The sequence below is a fragment of the Pinus tabuliformis genome, chromosome 4_2 (genome assembly GCF_031772625.1).
Source record: "Pinus tabuliformis cultivar Carrire ecotype Pingquan chromosome 4_2, CPIR1, whole genome shotgun sequence".
Classification (NCBI taxonomy): domain Eukaryota; kingdom Viridiplantae; phylum Streptophyta; class Pinopsida; order Pinales; family Pinaceae; genus Pinus; species Pinus tabuliformis.
In genome coordinates this window covers 329,156,354-329,170,936 of record NC_142304.1, presented here as the reverse complement: position 1 = coordinate 329,170,936, position 14,583 = coordinate 329,156,354, and the positions used below count along the sequence as shown (strand labels likewise).

The 14,583-nt window shown below is 38.1% G+C and overlaps 1 protein-coding gene across 1 annotated transcript in view; it reads right to left on the bottom strand.

The window, feature by feature from the left end:
- Window positions 1–14,583, bottom strand: part of LOC149169283 (uncharacterized) — a 324,296-nt gene that overhangs the window by 176,562 nt on the left and 133,151 nt on the right. The window contains exon 6 of the mRNA XM_089428626.1: window positions 2,349–2,457. Coding sequence (XP_089284752.1) covers window positions 2,349–2,457 — 109 coding nt within the window. The remainder of the gene's footprint in view (window positions 1–2,348; window positions 2,458–14,583) is intronic.

Sequence of the window (14,583 nt, the reverse complement as noted above, 5' to 3'; positions counted from 1 at the left end):
AGATTCTGTGATTGGTAGATGAGGACAAGCCTGCAATGGCTTATTTGTATGAGGTCATGGATAGGGCCAAGGAGGCCATTCGTTCTTATTATGTAGACAAGGTTATGATGTTATGGGATGTGAATAATAATCGGTGGACAGGGATGCTTCGTCGACCCATTCATGCAGTAACATTCTTCCTCAACCCTGCATTTTCATACAAATGCACCTTTGATTTTGATGGAGAGGTGATGGAAGGGCTCCATTCTTGTATTCAAAGGATGGTACATAATTTTGAGCTTCGTAGCAAAATCAATCGCGGGATACAGTTTTATCGGGATTGTGTTGGCCTATTTGGCTTTGATGATGCTATTAGGGAAAGGACCCTCTTCATGCCACATAAGTGACAAGTCATCACTCATTAGAATTTTCAATTTAGAATTTACTCATTTATAATTCTAGATTTTTAAAATTCAATTATGCAACTTTTATTTGAAAGTTTAATAATGTTCTAAGTTTTTGACTTTTTTATTTCTTTATTTTGTTGTAGATATTTGGCGGTGAAGCTATGGTGCAAGGGCACCAAATTGCAGAAATTGGCTATAAGAATCCTGAGTCAAACATGTAGCTCTTCAGGGTATGAGCACAATTGGAGTGTATTTGAGAAAATACACTCAAAAAAAAGCAACAGGTATAACTTTGAGCTTCAACCTTCAGTTGAGCAATTACATTTATTGTAATTTTTAATTTTTAATTTATGACACTCAAGTGTCAAGAGTCAAGACTCATTAGTTTTTTTGACACTCTTACACGTTGGAGTTCTCACACCTCAATGATTTAGTGTATGTGCATTACAATATCCGACTTCGTGTGAAGCAAATAGAAGCACCAATGGATTCAGAAGTCATTTCCTTAGACAATATTGATGTATTGTCTTAGTGTAGGGTAGAGTTTGAGGAGCCCATCTTGGAGGAGTCACCTGCATGGTTAGAGCTAGAGGAACCATTAGAACAGGGGCAACAAGAGGAGGAGGACTCGGGGAAGGAGCAGCATGAGGAGGAGCAGGAGGAGGAGGAGGAGGATATTGTGGGAGCATTAGCATCCGCACCATCTACTATAGATATAAGAGAGCACAGCTCCGTACCCAGCAATCATTATTTGACATTAGGTGCAGGGGCGGGGCCTTCTACTGCTAAGGGCAGGCATGGCAAACAGCCCATCATGTTTTCCCATAAAAGGGGGAGAGGACACTAATTTCAAATAAAGAGCTGCTAGTTTTATTTATTTTGCTAGATATAACTCATGATGATGGGATACTTTTATATACGTGATGTTATTTTGTATTGGTTCTCCACATTTGTGTCCTTGATTGGACAATTATCAAGGATCGGCAAGATTTGGCATCGCCTTTGATGTATCATTTTTATTTTACATCCACTACATCATATATATCAGTGTTTTCTTCATATTTATGTGCTAATGTGTTTATTGCTTTACAAGTTTAAAAATCTGAAAAAAAATGAATATATTATGCATTTTTTATGTTTGCCGATATTTTCGCCGATATTGCCGATAAGATGATTTTTGGACCCTCGCCGATATTTTGCCAATACCGACATTTTCATCACTGAAAAAAATCATGAACTATGCTGCCAAAGGAACTATGATTCTGTACTTCTTGGCAATTACAATGAATTTGGCCTTATGGCTCATTTTGGTCATTCGAGCCACATCATATTGCAACCAAGTCATACTAAAAGGTGTTCCATACCCCACAGGCATGCCCTAATGCTATCAAGGAATTCCATTGCCCATCCGTATTCTAACAGATAAACATTAAACACTGATACTTATTATTTAAATTTTAATATAAACAAAATCTCTGCTACTTAATATTTTAATGTAAACAAATCCCACTAAAGAATCATATTAAAATACCCAATCAACTTTCTTATTTGAGGCATCAAAAACCAGCATATGTACTGTTCAAACTCCTTACCTATAAAGCTTTCTTTCAAATCCCTCACCTATATAATATTCTGACTACAAAACTTTCTTAAGTTCAAATACTCGCACATTCTTCAATTTCAGAAACAGCTCAATTTTCAAACCACTTGAAGGGTAGAGATGGATTTTAAGCGCTTTCATAATGTATAACATGCAAAGACACAACATTGGCAAACCTCCTGTTCCCAAACTTTAGAACCTTCATAAGGTCTTTATAACGTTAAATAACACAGAAATATAAATAATAAAGTAAAAGCAAGAAAATTAAAAGATGACAAATGCTAAGCAGGCAGAATAGACACTACACTACTAAAACAAGTCAATATCAGCAAAAGAGAACATAATAAAGAGAAACGTTTGACCTGGTTAAGAGAAAGCTCCATGCGAACATGATGAATAAGCTCTGCAAGAAGGCTATATGCCAATGGCCTTAATGTTTCAAAACAAGCTCGACCAGTCCCCACTAACACCCTGAACAAAACATTGCATGATAAGTACTCTAATCACGTTGCCACAACAAAATCTAAACACTTTACTGACCAAGACTAGAATTCTAGATAAGCTGCTAACCAACCAATGCAGCGTATCATTATTGCATGAACAAGACACCATACCCAAGCCTATGATTGGATCCATAACAATCACACATGGATTATCCTTAGCAGCTTTTATTGTATTTATGAAGCATAACCAAATTATATCATTTTGATTTCAAAATCACATGTTTAGATGTTATATTATTAGTTCCTCCAACGTTTTCTTACACTCTGGCTCCAAGGCTGTACTCCATCTGGTGGAATTTGTTGAAAGGCATTTTTCGGTTGTCCCTATCCTTTCTGACACAATTCTCAAGCACAAAACAAAAGACCAAGGTATATAAAACCATTTTTCAAATATTAATCCACCATATCTGTACAATGTTGAATATTCACCACAACTCCAATTTCATATGGATTCCCATACACAAAAAGCCAATACAATAGAATCTTACTGCTATGCTTTTAGCAAAGATCTTCTTAACATGGCAATCCCAACTGTTACTCAATAGGATAGTAATCTACATCATATAAGTTGTTCAACTTGCATATCAAAAATATTAAATATAGTTGCAACCATTAATTTGCATATATGCATTGTTCACTTTCATGTTGGCAAGGCCTTGTGGTATTCAAAGTTCAAACAAAACAAATTAGTATTTTTAATCAACTAATATGCTCTAAAACACAAGTCAATGAATAAATATGCCTGTATAAAAAAAGATGAGCAACATTGTGTAAATTATCATTGATATATGTATATTACATGGGTCTCTATCCCAAAAGATATATGTTATTACGTAGATCATGCAGACAACCCTATATTATATTGTCTAGCAAGAACACTTTTAACGAAACTTGCATATCAAAATTATTAAATATAGTTGCAACCATTAATTTGCAGATATGCATTGTTCACTTTCATGTTTGCAAGGCCTTGTGGTATTCAAACAAAACAAATTAGTATTTTTAATAAACTAATATGCTCTGAACCACAAGTCAATGAATAAATATGCCTGTATAAAAAAAGATGAGCAACAGTGTGTAAATTATCATTTATATATATATATTACTTGGGTCTCTATCCCAAAAGATATATGTTAATACATAACGTAGATCATGCAGACAACACTATATTATATTGTCTAGCAAGAACACTTTTAACAAAACAAGAAGTCTGACCATCCACCTACACCAATTTTTCTTACTTTCCATTTACTAGTAAAATTTCTTCATATTATTGGAAATTAAAATAGTAGTCATCCACAGCACCCCAAATTTCAAATGAGCAGTTGAAAATAGAAATATTGATAAAATAGTCCAAAAACTAAGCATACTCCAAAGTTTTTTACTACATGAGCATACTAGAAACTCAAAAATATAATGAGCAAAGTAAAACACATAGCAATTCTTCGCTCTAACACCTTTGCTCTAATCGCTCTCCTCCATTCAATTATTTAGAAGTTATAATAATAACACTGCCAAGGTGAAGAAGCCTATTGAATTAGGTCACTCACAACTTGATCTGTTTATAGTTCTACCAAAGCAAAAGACCTCCATTGATTAAGCCTGAACATTGACTAAGATTTCCATTTCAAGTTACTTTACAGGAATTTGCCTTTGGATTTTGAAAAGCTCATGAACATACCTCCTCAATGCTTGAATGGAAACATTGTGGTCTTTTGTGTGCTTATTAATCTCCCAATCCATACTCTTCAGGATACGCTCAACTCGCTTTCTGACTTTAAATTCCGTATCTTTGTTTTGGACCACCATATTTTCCCAACCTTTGCTCCAACATAGAAGACAACTTCCTTATATGGAGAAACTACCTTGTGTGTGTGTGTGTCTACTCCTTTGGGTCACTCAAATTAGCAGCCCCTCCAATTCCAATGGCACCCTTATTTCCCAACCTAAATGCCTCATTCAGCCAACATCAACCCTCTTCTAAATGATTCAAAGGCTTATGCAAACGAAGTCTATGTAATTGTTTCCAATGTAGCAAAGAAAGCTTCTTTCTCAAGGAGGAAGGTTGTCACTTCCTAAAAACTCAACTAAATGCCTTTTCCTCAACCTTCCTTTTTTCCCCACCACTTCTTGCTTGATGCTCATAAAGTTACAAGCATTCATGATAGATAGACTAAAACCCATTGCAAACAACAAAAAGTAGTGTTATCATAATCATTCAAGTCAAACTAGCTCAGTTTTTTCAAAAGAACAATCTGACTCAACTGCAAAGGCCTAAATAGCATCTGACTCTATCTATTCATACCCCGCTTTAACCAAATTCACCAAACTCAACTTGGCACAAGATTGATTTTATCCAAAGAATCAAAACTTGACCTTGTGACTCCACAAAGAATAAAGGGTCAACACAAAAAAGATTCAACAAAGAGACAAATTATTAAAAAAAAAAGGTTAAAAAACATAATTTCTAGAAAAATATATAAATTTTGCATTGCAACTAGATATGAAAGACTACACTCGATATAATGCAATGATTACACATTTCAATGTTAATATTGTATAACTACATACATCATACATAAGCGACAAGCCCCAAGGGATAGCTCAGTTGGTCGAGTTCCCATTGCTAAGTACCTCGCCAATTGGGAGGTCACAGGGTTAAATCTCCTTGATGCCCTTGGGGTTAGGCCTTGCTAGTTTGGTCGGCGGCTAGATCCCTTTGGGTTGATCTGTCCTGATTTTCCCGTGGATGTACTGGCCACCTAGTGTTCGTGAACCACATTTAAAAAAATCATACATAAGCAACATAATAGACCATAGCATCAAGTTAAGGACAAAATTGATATCGTGCCCTAGTCGTGGCAAACTAATGATATCATGACCTACCTTACTCCAAGATGCCTTAGGACTCACTATGTAGACTGGAAAAATCCCTAGTGTGAACCCCTACAATAAAACGCCCTTAAAGAAAAAGTCAAAAAGTGAGGCAAATGGTCCTTTCAACCTCTCATAGCATAGGGTCAATGTCTAAACCAATTTAACCTATCAGAACTGTTACCTCCCAAACCTGCACACAAGTGCAGCCTCAGGGGAACACACCAAGGTTGTCCAATGTCGCCACAACAAACCTCCTACCTCTTTAGAAAGACTCTCCCCTAACACAACGGAGGATTCCCCAATTAAAGTATAAGCCAACTTTTGATCAAATGGAGTGGTTAACCAAGACAAGTGCCAATCTATTTGGGTAAAACAGACTCAAAGTCTAGAACCAAGAGGGTTTGAAATATAAATGAAATGAGGCATGACTATGCTGTTGCAAACATGCTATAATAAATCATCTGGATTGATTTATAGTTCAGAATTTAAGATGAGGACCCTTCCAAAGGTGCACTTCTTCAACCAGGAAAAATATAGCAGTAAAGGTGTCTTTAATCATGAACAAACAAACACAGCAGCAACCCCTCCAAGATAGGAAAGACAACAGTAAAACTTTTGAATTGATCAACGACAAAACAGCAAAATACGAGGGTATCACCTATTTTCTAGCCCTTCTTTTGGAACAAAACTACCCTTCAATAAAGTCCCTAAAAACATATTCTGCAAACATAATTTCAGCAATCAGATTCAGCCTTATGAGATGAGAAATGATGAACCTTACACTAAATAAGCCGCTTAACTTCTTCCTCCCAACAGATTTTCAACTAGGCTTGGAGGGAATCTCCTCACAAATCCAACAATGCCAAACAAATGAGAAAGCCAATCCCTTTTTGGAGTTCTTCCTCAATCAATTTACAATAAAACAATATTATAGGATTGTAGATCCACCTTTCTCTCCTAGGAAAACAACAGAATAATACATCATAACTCTCCCCCAAAGTTGGGTGCTCCACATGAATAATCAAATATGCTAGGCAAGGGTTTGAATGGCTCTTCATACAACTTTCCATCCTCCTAGGAGAAACACTCTCTTGAAATAGGCTACTTTGACAAAATGTAAAGGTTTGGGGCACCACTTGCCTTGAATTCCCTCAGAGCACTCTTCAAAATAGACACTTGATAACCAAAACCATTTCCATTAAAATGATAATAAAAACAATGTCAATCGTTGAAATATCTCCTCAAGTGTATGGTTTTCTAGATCAATATCGAAAAAAAATGAGCAATGGTGATTACAACCACCCTTAACCAATCTTAGATCTAGGAGACACCAAAAATATTTGCCTTGACCGTTGAACGAAGCAATCAACTTAACCCCCCACATGAATTTAACCTTGTCATCACAACAGAAACTCCCTTTTACTAATAGTTGTGCTTTGAATAAAGACTGTTCTAGATGCTTTCAACTGGAGTCTTCCTCTGAAGTTCCTTCCCTTAACTCCATAAAATGGATCCTTACCAAATCTGTGACATCTCTTCCAAGCTGAAATTGGCACACGAGACGCAGCTGGCAGGCAAAATGCAAATGGATTGAAAGAAGTTTCTCAAGTGAGGCCATATTGCTGAGAAGGTTATCCATTTATAGAACTAACAGACAAATGAAGATACTGCAGTGGCAGAGGAGCAATATGCTCCTTACCATGCCCATTTCCAGAAAAATTGTTTGTTTTCTCATTTGAATTCGCACTAGCCATGAATGGAATACCGAGCTTGGCATATTATAAGCATAATCCTTTGCAAGAAAATTTGCCAGAAAAATCATCCAAAAAAGGACTCAGCTACAGAAGGAAAATCAACAAAAACAGTATGTCACCCTAAATACTACATCCTAAGCACTTAAGACAAGCAAGACTAGATATTCAAAGAAAAATAAAGGCTTGATACAGTGCCTAGGTCACGTGTTCAAGATTAACTCTGTAAGGTGGAACAAATAAGTCAATATAACATGTCTTTCTGTCCAAATTGCTGGATATTCAGCTGATACTCAAAGGTCTGCTGCTATACTATTTCCAGCAAGCACGTGCCATGTGTCAAAAGAGGCACTCATGTCTGCTGCTGCAATATCTACATCAACAATGATTTATTCAATAAAATAATATTGAATTTGCTGCTTCATCAATACATACTCACATGTACCTTCAGTCTTCATGTCGTAACACCTGAGGAAAACATCACCAAGTGCTGATACCATTGCTAATCAGTCAACATGCACCCTGCCTATAGTCATGTACTCTTCAAAATATATTCCAAGATGCTGAAAAGGATTGTCCAATAGTGTGCCTTAGTTCTGCTGTAGATGATTCTCAAAATATACATCATGATACTATCCAAGATATCTTGATTTGGCAGAAAAAATCTAGAAAACTGATCTAGAAATGTGGGTCTCGTTACCCACCACCAGTGGGTGACCCCATAAGAGAATATTTCTCTTAGATTTCTCTTCAGCCGGAAGCCAGGAGAGCCTAACAGCCACCAGTGTAGCCAATATTGTGACAGATGTCTCCGCTCCCTGAGTCAGGCATATGTCCCCTCGCCCATCTGTCGAGATCGTGTGTTTGAAGGTGGGCCATCCAATCCTAAAGGTATGACTTTTCATTATGCAATTGGGCATTTCTTCTTGTTTTTCTAGGGCACATTTGGGTATGGATTATCAGGTGAGTTGGAAGGAGGAAAGGTTTTGACTGTAGTCTTGTTCTGTTACCTTAACTAGGAGGTTAATCCTCAACCCTATTCCCATGGGATCTCCCCCACTGGCTTGCGGCTTCGGGATGGGCACTACTTGGGAAACCCCGATTCTGATAGTGCGGTTCTATTTTCCCATGTCATATTTTTCACTCCCCTCCACACATTACATGCCCTGTTTCATCATCTCCCCTCTCTTGGTCCAAATGACCACTAGGTCCACAAGGCTTTGGTACTCCCCCTCCCCTTGTCCACATGTCTGGATTGGGCCTCGAACGATGCCCAGGATGTTGATGCAGAGGAAAAAAGATAAAAGCTATGTTGCACAAAACTTCTAGGACGCTGACGTTTCGGGACGTACCCGTACCCGAAACTCGACCAAAACTTGACCGACACTCGACCATTATGTAATCATCTATGAGTTAATATAGACTTGGTTTTCCTTCTAAATTGTCATCTATGGGTCTTATTACCTTTTTTCTTACAAGATAATGTGTTATTCACTTATTTATAAGTTTATTTATATTTATATATATATATATATATAAAATTGCGTTTCAACCAACATTTCAGCCAACGTTTCCATTTTTGGGAGGTGACGTTTCTAAACGTACCCATTTCAGAAACTCCGAAACATTTCAACATTTCATGCAACTTAGGATAAAAGCATAATATGGCCACATACAAAAGGAAATAATACCACAAAATGCAAAAGATGGTCAGGGCAATAAAATTTAGCACGTGGGCAAAAGCCAAGCATGAGCTTTACTCCTTATCATTAAGGCCATCACCCTGGTTCCTAGGGCCCTTATGAGTGCCACTTGCATCATTAAGGAACCCATGTATGTCCCAACCATTGGTGGGCGATGATTTATCATTTGCCCCACCTTAAGGGGGTAGTCACTACTATATCATACACATCATGCTCTCATCCGCTGGAGCCCCAAGCAATGAAATAAAGGAAAAATCAATCAAAGGCAAAATGCAAATGAAGGTGGAAAAACAAAGGCCAGCGTAACTCATGCACCACGATTGCTCCCTCCTACATTCATACACCCAAATATGTGGACATCCCTCATCATTAGCATCTTTGAGCCCAGGGCATTTGGCCTTGAGATCCTTGTGTCCCCATCCACCTCATCATTATCCACATGACACACTTGAAGGATGTACCTTGGACATGTCCTACTCTTTAGGGCTTGCGAACACCTAATAGGGTTGTTAATTATCCACTCTTATCTAGCAAGGTAACACCATTACATGTTCAAAGCCCCAAATTTGGAAGGGAGCCCCATTATGAAGTCTCATATTTACCCTTGATTAACAAGCTTATTCACTCAATTACACTAATGAATTATTGCATCTGAAGGTAAGGAGACACGTTAGATCTTATTTTGGATTAGCAGGTGGTTTCATCATGGGTTGGGCAACTTAACTAGGGCCCAAGCCCACTCAAGGATTATATGGATGCTTGTAGGGAATGCCTTGACAGCCATCAGTTTCCATCATATGACAAAGCATTATCTCATGCCATGGGCAGCCTCATCACCTTCAGCAACTTGTTTATTGCCCCACATTATATGCGACATGATGCACTTGGACCAACAGTGCCTCCAGTTGGCTTAGCATTGTATACAGGGTTTGGCAATTGATCTAAGGCCCAGAGGAGGTTTGTCTCATCCTTGACACATGGGAGGGCAAGCACCATCTTTCATGCCCCCATTTGCAGAGGTTTACAGGCTTATTTTACACCAAGACACCCATGAAACAACTACTTGTGCCCCTGAGCCACTGTGGCATGCCACATGATATTTTACTTGGAGATCAAGGGGCCACCCCCTTAAACATCACCCATGGAGCCCTCTTATTCATCATGGCACCCTGGGGACTCGATTAGGCCTTCCAATGGCCCTCCTACACCATTCTTTCATCATTTCAGCTTTATTTTGGATGGCTTATTCTACACTTTTACGGGCTATTTGGTGGGCTTGTCACCAAAGTTATGTTATTTTGCACATTAAAGTACTTTTAGGGGCTTCTTAAGCTAATTTGAACTACTTAGAGGATCATATAAATAAAGTGACTCTCATTTTTTAGAGCATCATCATCACACTTGGATATCTCTCTCTTGAGAATTCCGCACTTTTCCTTAGATGTCTATTGGAGCTCTTTTTATGCATTTCGATAGTTTTGGGAGTTGAAATCTTGTCTTTCTTGGAGCCACTATCTTGATCTTGGATTGGATATATCTCTTGTTAGCTTGTAAGTAAATTTTGTTGAAAAATTTTCATTCAATAATGTCTAATGTGTGGAAATCTTGCAACTAGTCAGTTCTTCTTGTGCCCTAATTATTGAATATCATTGAAAAGATTGTTAGATTGCAAAATTTTGCATGTTACTCATTGAATAACAAGTAGATGAATGTTCCTAGTGGCTTGAAGACTTGTTTTCTTCCATAAAAATCCATAGATATTGGGTGGGTAAATGCTAAAGAGTGATTGCTAGGGCATCACAATTTAGCCTCCTTGTAGACAAATTTTAGCTGAATTTCAAATCACATAGACTCCATAGCCCAAGGGTAAGGCAGTGATCCAAGTAAGTTTGGTGATCAACCCTATTATCCCACTCCTTTTCTCCTCCGAAATTTTCAACCTCCCATCCTAGACGACCTAGCTAGGGCTACCTGCAAAATCCATTTGAGGGACTATTTTTCGAATCCGTCTGGACAAGGAACTACGTTGGTGTCCCCTCTTGTTGATCTCTAGGTTTGGTTAAATTCCCACAATCCATTTGTGGGAGAACTCAAGCCCTATCTACATCTTTAGAAGTCATCTTGAACATCTATGGTTGGCGATCTTCTTAAGGGTCATTTGCACATTAAACTCAAAGCAGTCAATCATTCTTGACCATTTCCCCTTCCCTTGCTTGAGCTAGTGATCACATTCGAGTATTTCCTCCCACGATTACTCAAAAACCACAAGTCTTGCCAGGATTTCCCTCTAGGTCTCTCTAGTGGAGCGAAAGCCCTTATTTGAAAAGGAATCATTTTGCCAAGCCCCTAGAGAGGTCTTGCATCACCTTGAAAGCCTTGATTCTAGGCAATCATTATTATTGAATATCCCTAACCCTAGGTCTAGGTCATCCTCTTAGGTCTTTCTTGGACAACCATCCTTCATTAAGCCATAATTGAGCCTCTCCTTTGAATGGGCCTTGGGAATCACTTTTTATATTATCATTGATCCTCCCTTTACAAGTGATTTCCTTCATACTCGGTCTCCTCCCATCGGTGAAAGTCTGTAAAGAGAAAGGGACACTAATTTAGGTGATAGTGGGTCTTTGTCCCATTGTTGTCATTTGGTCTAATACTTGTCCTTTAGGTACCCCTCATAGGACCCCTGCTAGATTGTGTGGCAACAAGTCTCTTTTCATGTCTATCATGCAATTTTGGGTGCTTAAAAGACCACACCAAGTCTCACGGAGACACAATAGTTTTGTTGAGTTTTCTCAAACTCAAATGAGTTTGACCAAGCCAACCCAAGTCAAACCAAGACAACATCAGGTCTTACCAAATCAAATACAATGAGAACTGACTTGCTACGAAGACAATATGGGCCTCCTCGAACTCAATTGGGTGTTGTTGCTAACACAATGGGTTTAAGCTCTGCATTGTTGACCCACTTGGGTCACTTTCAATGAAAGACTGATACCTACCCGTGACACCCAAGGAAATGATATGCCTCCAATAAATAAAAATAAAACCCAAAAGAAAGGTAACCTACCTGAACGCTAAACCTATCTTCCCATAAACACCCTATACCAATTTACCTCATTTCATTTCCCAAACTTGCATTTGAACACTTTGGAGCTAAAAATTAAAAACCAAAAAAAAAACAAAAAACTTTGCATTGCAAGTTGTTATTGGAGATAATTTGGATTCCTTAGAAAACCTCCACCAAGTAATCCATCTAAATTTTTGTTTACCCATGTCTTAAGAGCCTCAATGTTTATTTATTACATCCTAGTATGTCAATTACAACCATACTTTAAAAATCGGAAATGAGTTTTCAACCATACCCCCTATCTAAACAGGTTTCAAATTGGATCGAAACTGGATTTGAAAAAAAAATACATAAAATAATTAATTATCAATGAAAAAAAAAATAAGACTTCAAACCATGAATCCAATTTGTTAGATGTTAATTTCTCTAAGCCCAACAAAATGACTAATGTGCCAGTGAATTTTTTATACCTAGAAAATTGTTTTTACTCAACTTTAAAATAAAAGATCTAAAATTTACGCACAATTAACACAATTGAGCTTCTAACAAATTATGCACAGCAGAAACAAGAAATCCAAGCACAAACTTTTATGCAACTTTTACCCTGGAAAACACCAATGTAGGGAAAAACTAGCAAAGAGGGATTTTATTAGGCCTCATAGAATAAATCAGGAAATTATTATAGCAGCAGTTCCAGAGAATTTATAGCCAAGAACAGCCCTAGAAAATGGCTCCTCTCCCCTGCACAGTGTGCCCCGACAAATGGCCTCTCTATCTGTAGCATACAGCACAGGAGTCAAGACACAGCCTCTCCTCCAGCAAAGGACACAACCTCCCCCCCCCCCCCCCCCCTCCTTGCACGACACAGCCTCTCCTCCAACAAAGGACACAACCCCCCCCCCCCTTCGCACAACACAGCCTCTCCTCCAGCCTCTCGAGTAAGACCCTTTCTCTTCAGAAAACTTGGTCCGAGACACAACCTCTCCTCCAGCAAAGAACTCAGCTTTAAAGACTCACTCTCTCACCTATGAACTCGACTTGGGCACAGCGCCTTTCTTTAGCAGATGACGGCTTGAACATGGCACCTCTCTCTCTATGAACTCAGTCCCTTCTGCTCAATTGCTCGACCTTCCTTCTTCTAACCCAATTGGCCCTCTTCTCTCTCACTCGATGTGATCTTCAAATCATGTCTTTCACCCACTCATTCCAACAATTTGTAATTTCTCTCATTTCCTGCTTGAGACCTTCAAAGAAAAGATCAAAGGCCAAAATTTGATCTTATGACTTTCTTTTGATACTATCAAAAAATAAATATTAATTTCAAAAGTTAAAAACTATAGAAATCTGGGAGACAAAGCCAATAATAACTAATTATGTTAATTATCATGCTTCTCCTAAATTTAAACTTAAAATAGCAAAAGAAAATTGTTGAAATAAGTAATTATTAAGGTATCATTTGCATGCCTGGACACAAGGCAGATGCAGAGACACTTGTCTGAGCTACGATTTTAACACTCCCTCTTAGTGAGGAAGGTGTTCTACACTACCCCCAACTTGTCCTTGAAGAAAAGATGAACTTGCCTTTCATAAAGGCCTTTGTGAGCATGTCTTCAACCTGCTCACCTGTAGGTACATATTGGCTTCACCTTGCCTTTCTAGACACAATCCCATTGTATCATAGTCGACTCCAACTCCGAATCAAACAAACCCATGAGTAAATTTCGAAGCCAAATGGCCTCAAATGATGCGACACATGTTTCCATGTACTCGGCCTCAATAGAACTCAGTGCAACTGACTTCTATTTCCTGTTGAACGAAGAAATACCTCTAGACCTTGTTGACTGCTAAGTTGTACTTAGCAGATATTGTGAAGACTCCATAGCCCATGATACATAGTACATCAAATTTTTTAGAGTTCAAAAGTCAACATGGCATTCCAGCCCCTTCTTTCTCCTCTTTCATCATTCTCTCAGTCCTCACATTCTGCAACCCTGAGGGAATATTGTATAAATGTCACTAGCATGATGAATAAAGTTATGTAGCAGACCTAGGATGCTTCAGACTCAGTCAGCAAGTGAGTACACCTCTAAGTGTTTTTTTTACTTGGTTAATTATTCTCGCTTCTCAGCGGTGAATAATTTTCTAGGTTTTCTCACTCGCTGCATACCCCAAAGCTGGGGTGACGGCTTGAAGATTATGCCTTAGGTCCATCTTAGCATCTATGGTCAATGTATATTACCATGCCAGGTCATCTATGAAATTTCGCGAAACTTGACTAAGTCTAGATAGGAATTTTTAATAATTAAAAACTTCCCACAGCACAAGAATTTTTAATTATTTTTTATGTAAATTGTAATAAAATGATCTTGGAAAATGTTGAGCGAGTATGAGTAATCAAAATTAGACCTCTACACCTCAACTTTCTTATAGAACATACTTTGAGGGTTAAAAAATCACTTATAGACCCTCAAAACCTACTTTTCCTAAGTCTAGTGGGAAAATCAGGAATAAACTGCCAAAATAATAAATAAGTGGAAAAAATAATTAACTTGACAAGTGAAATGGATATGAGTTAGAAAATCAACTCAGGTCAAAAATGAGTCAAAGGACAAGTGTGAGCATGATTTGGCACAAGAATTAATGCACATGGGGAAATCGATTTTGTGGACCAGTTTGGGGAGTCGAATCTCTCATGG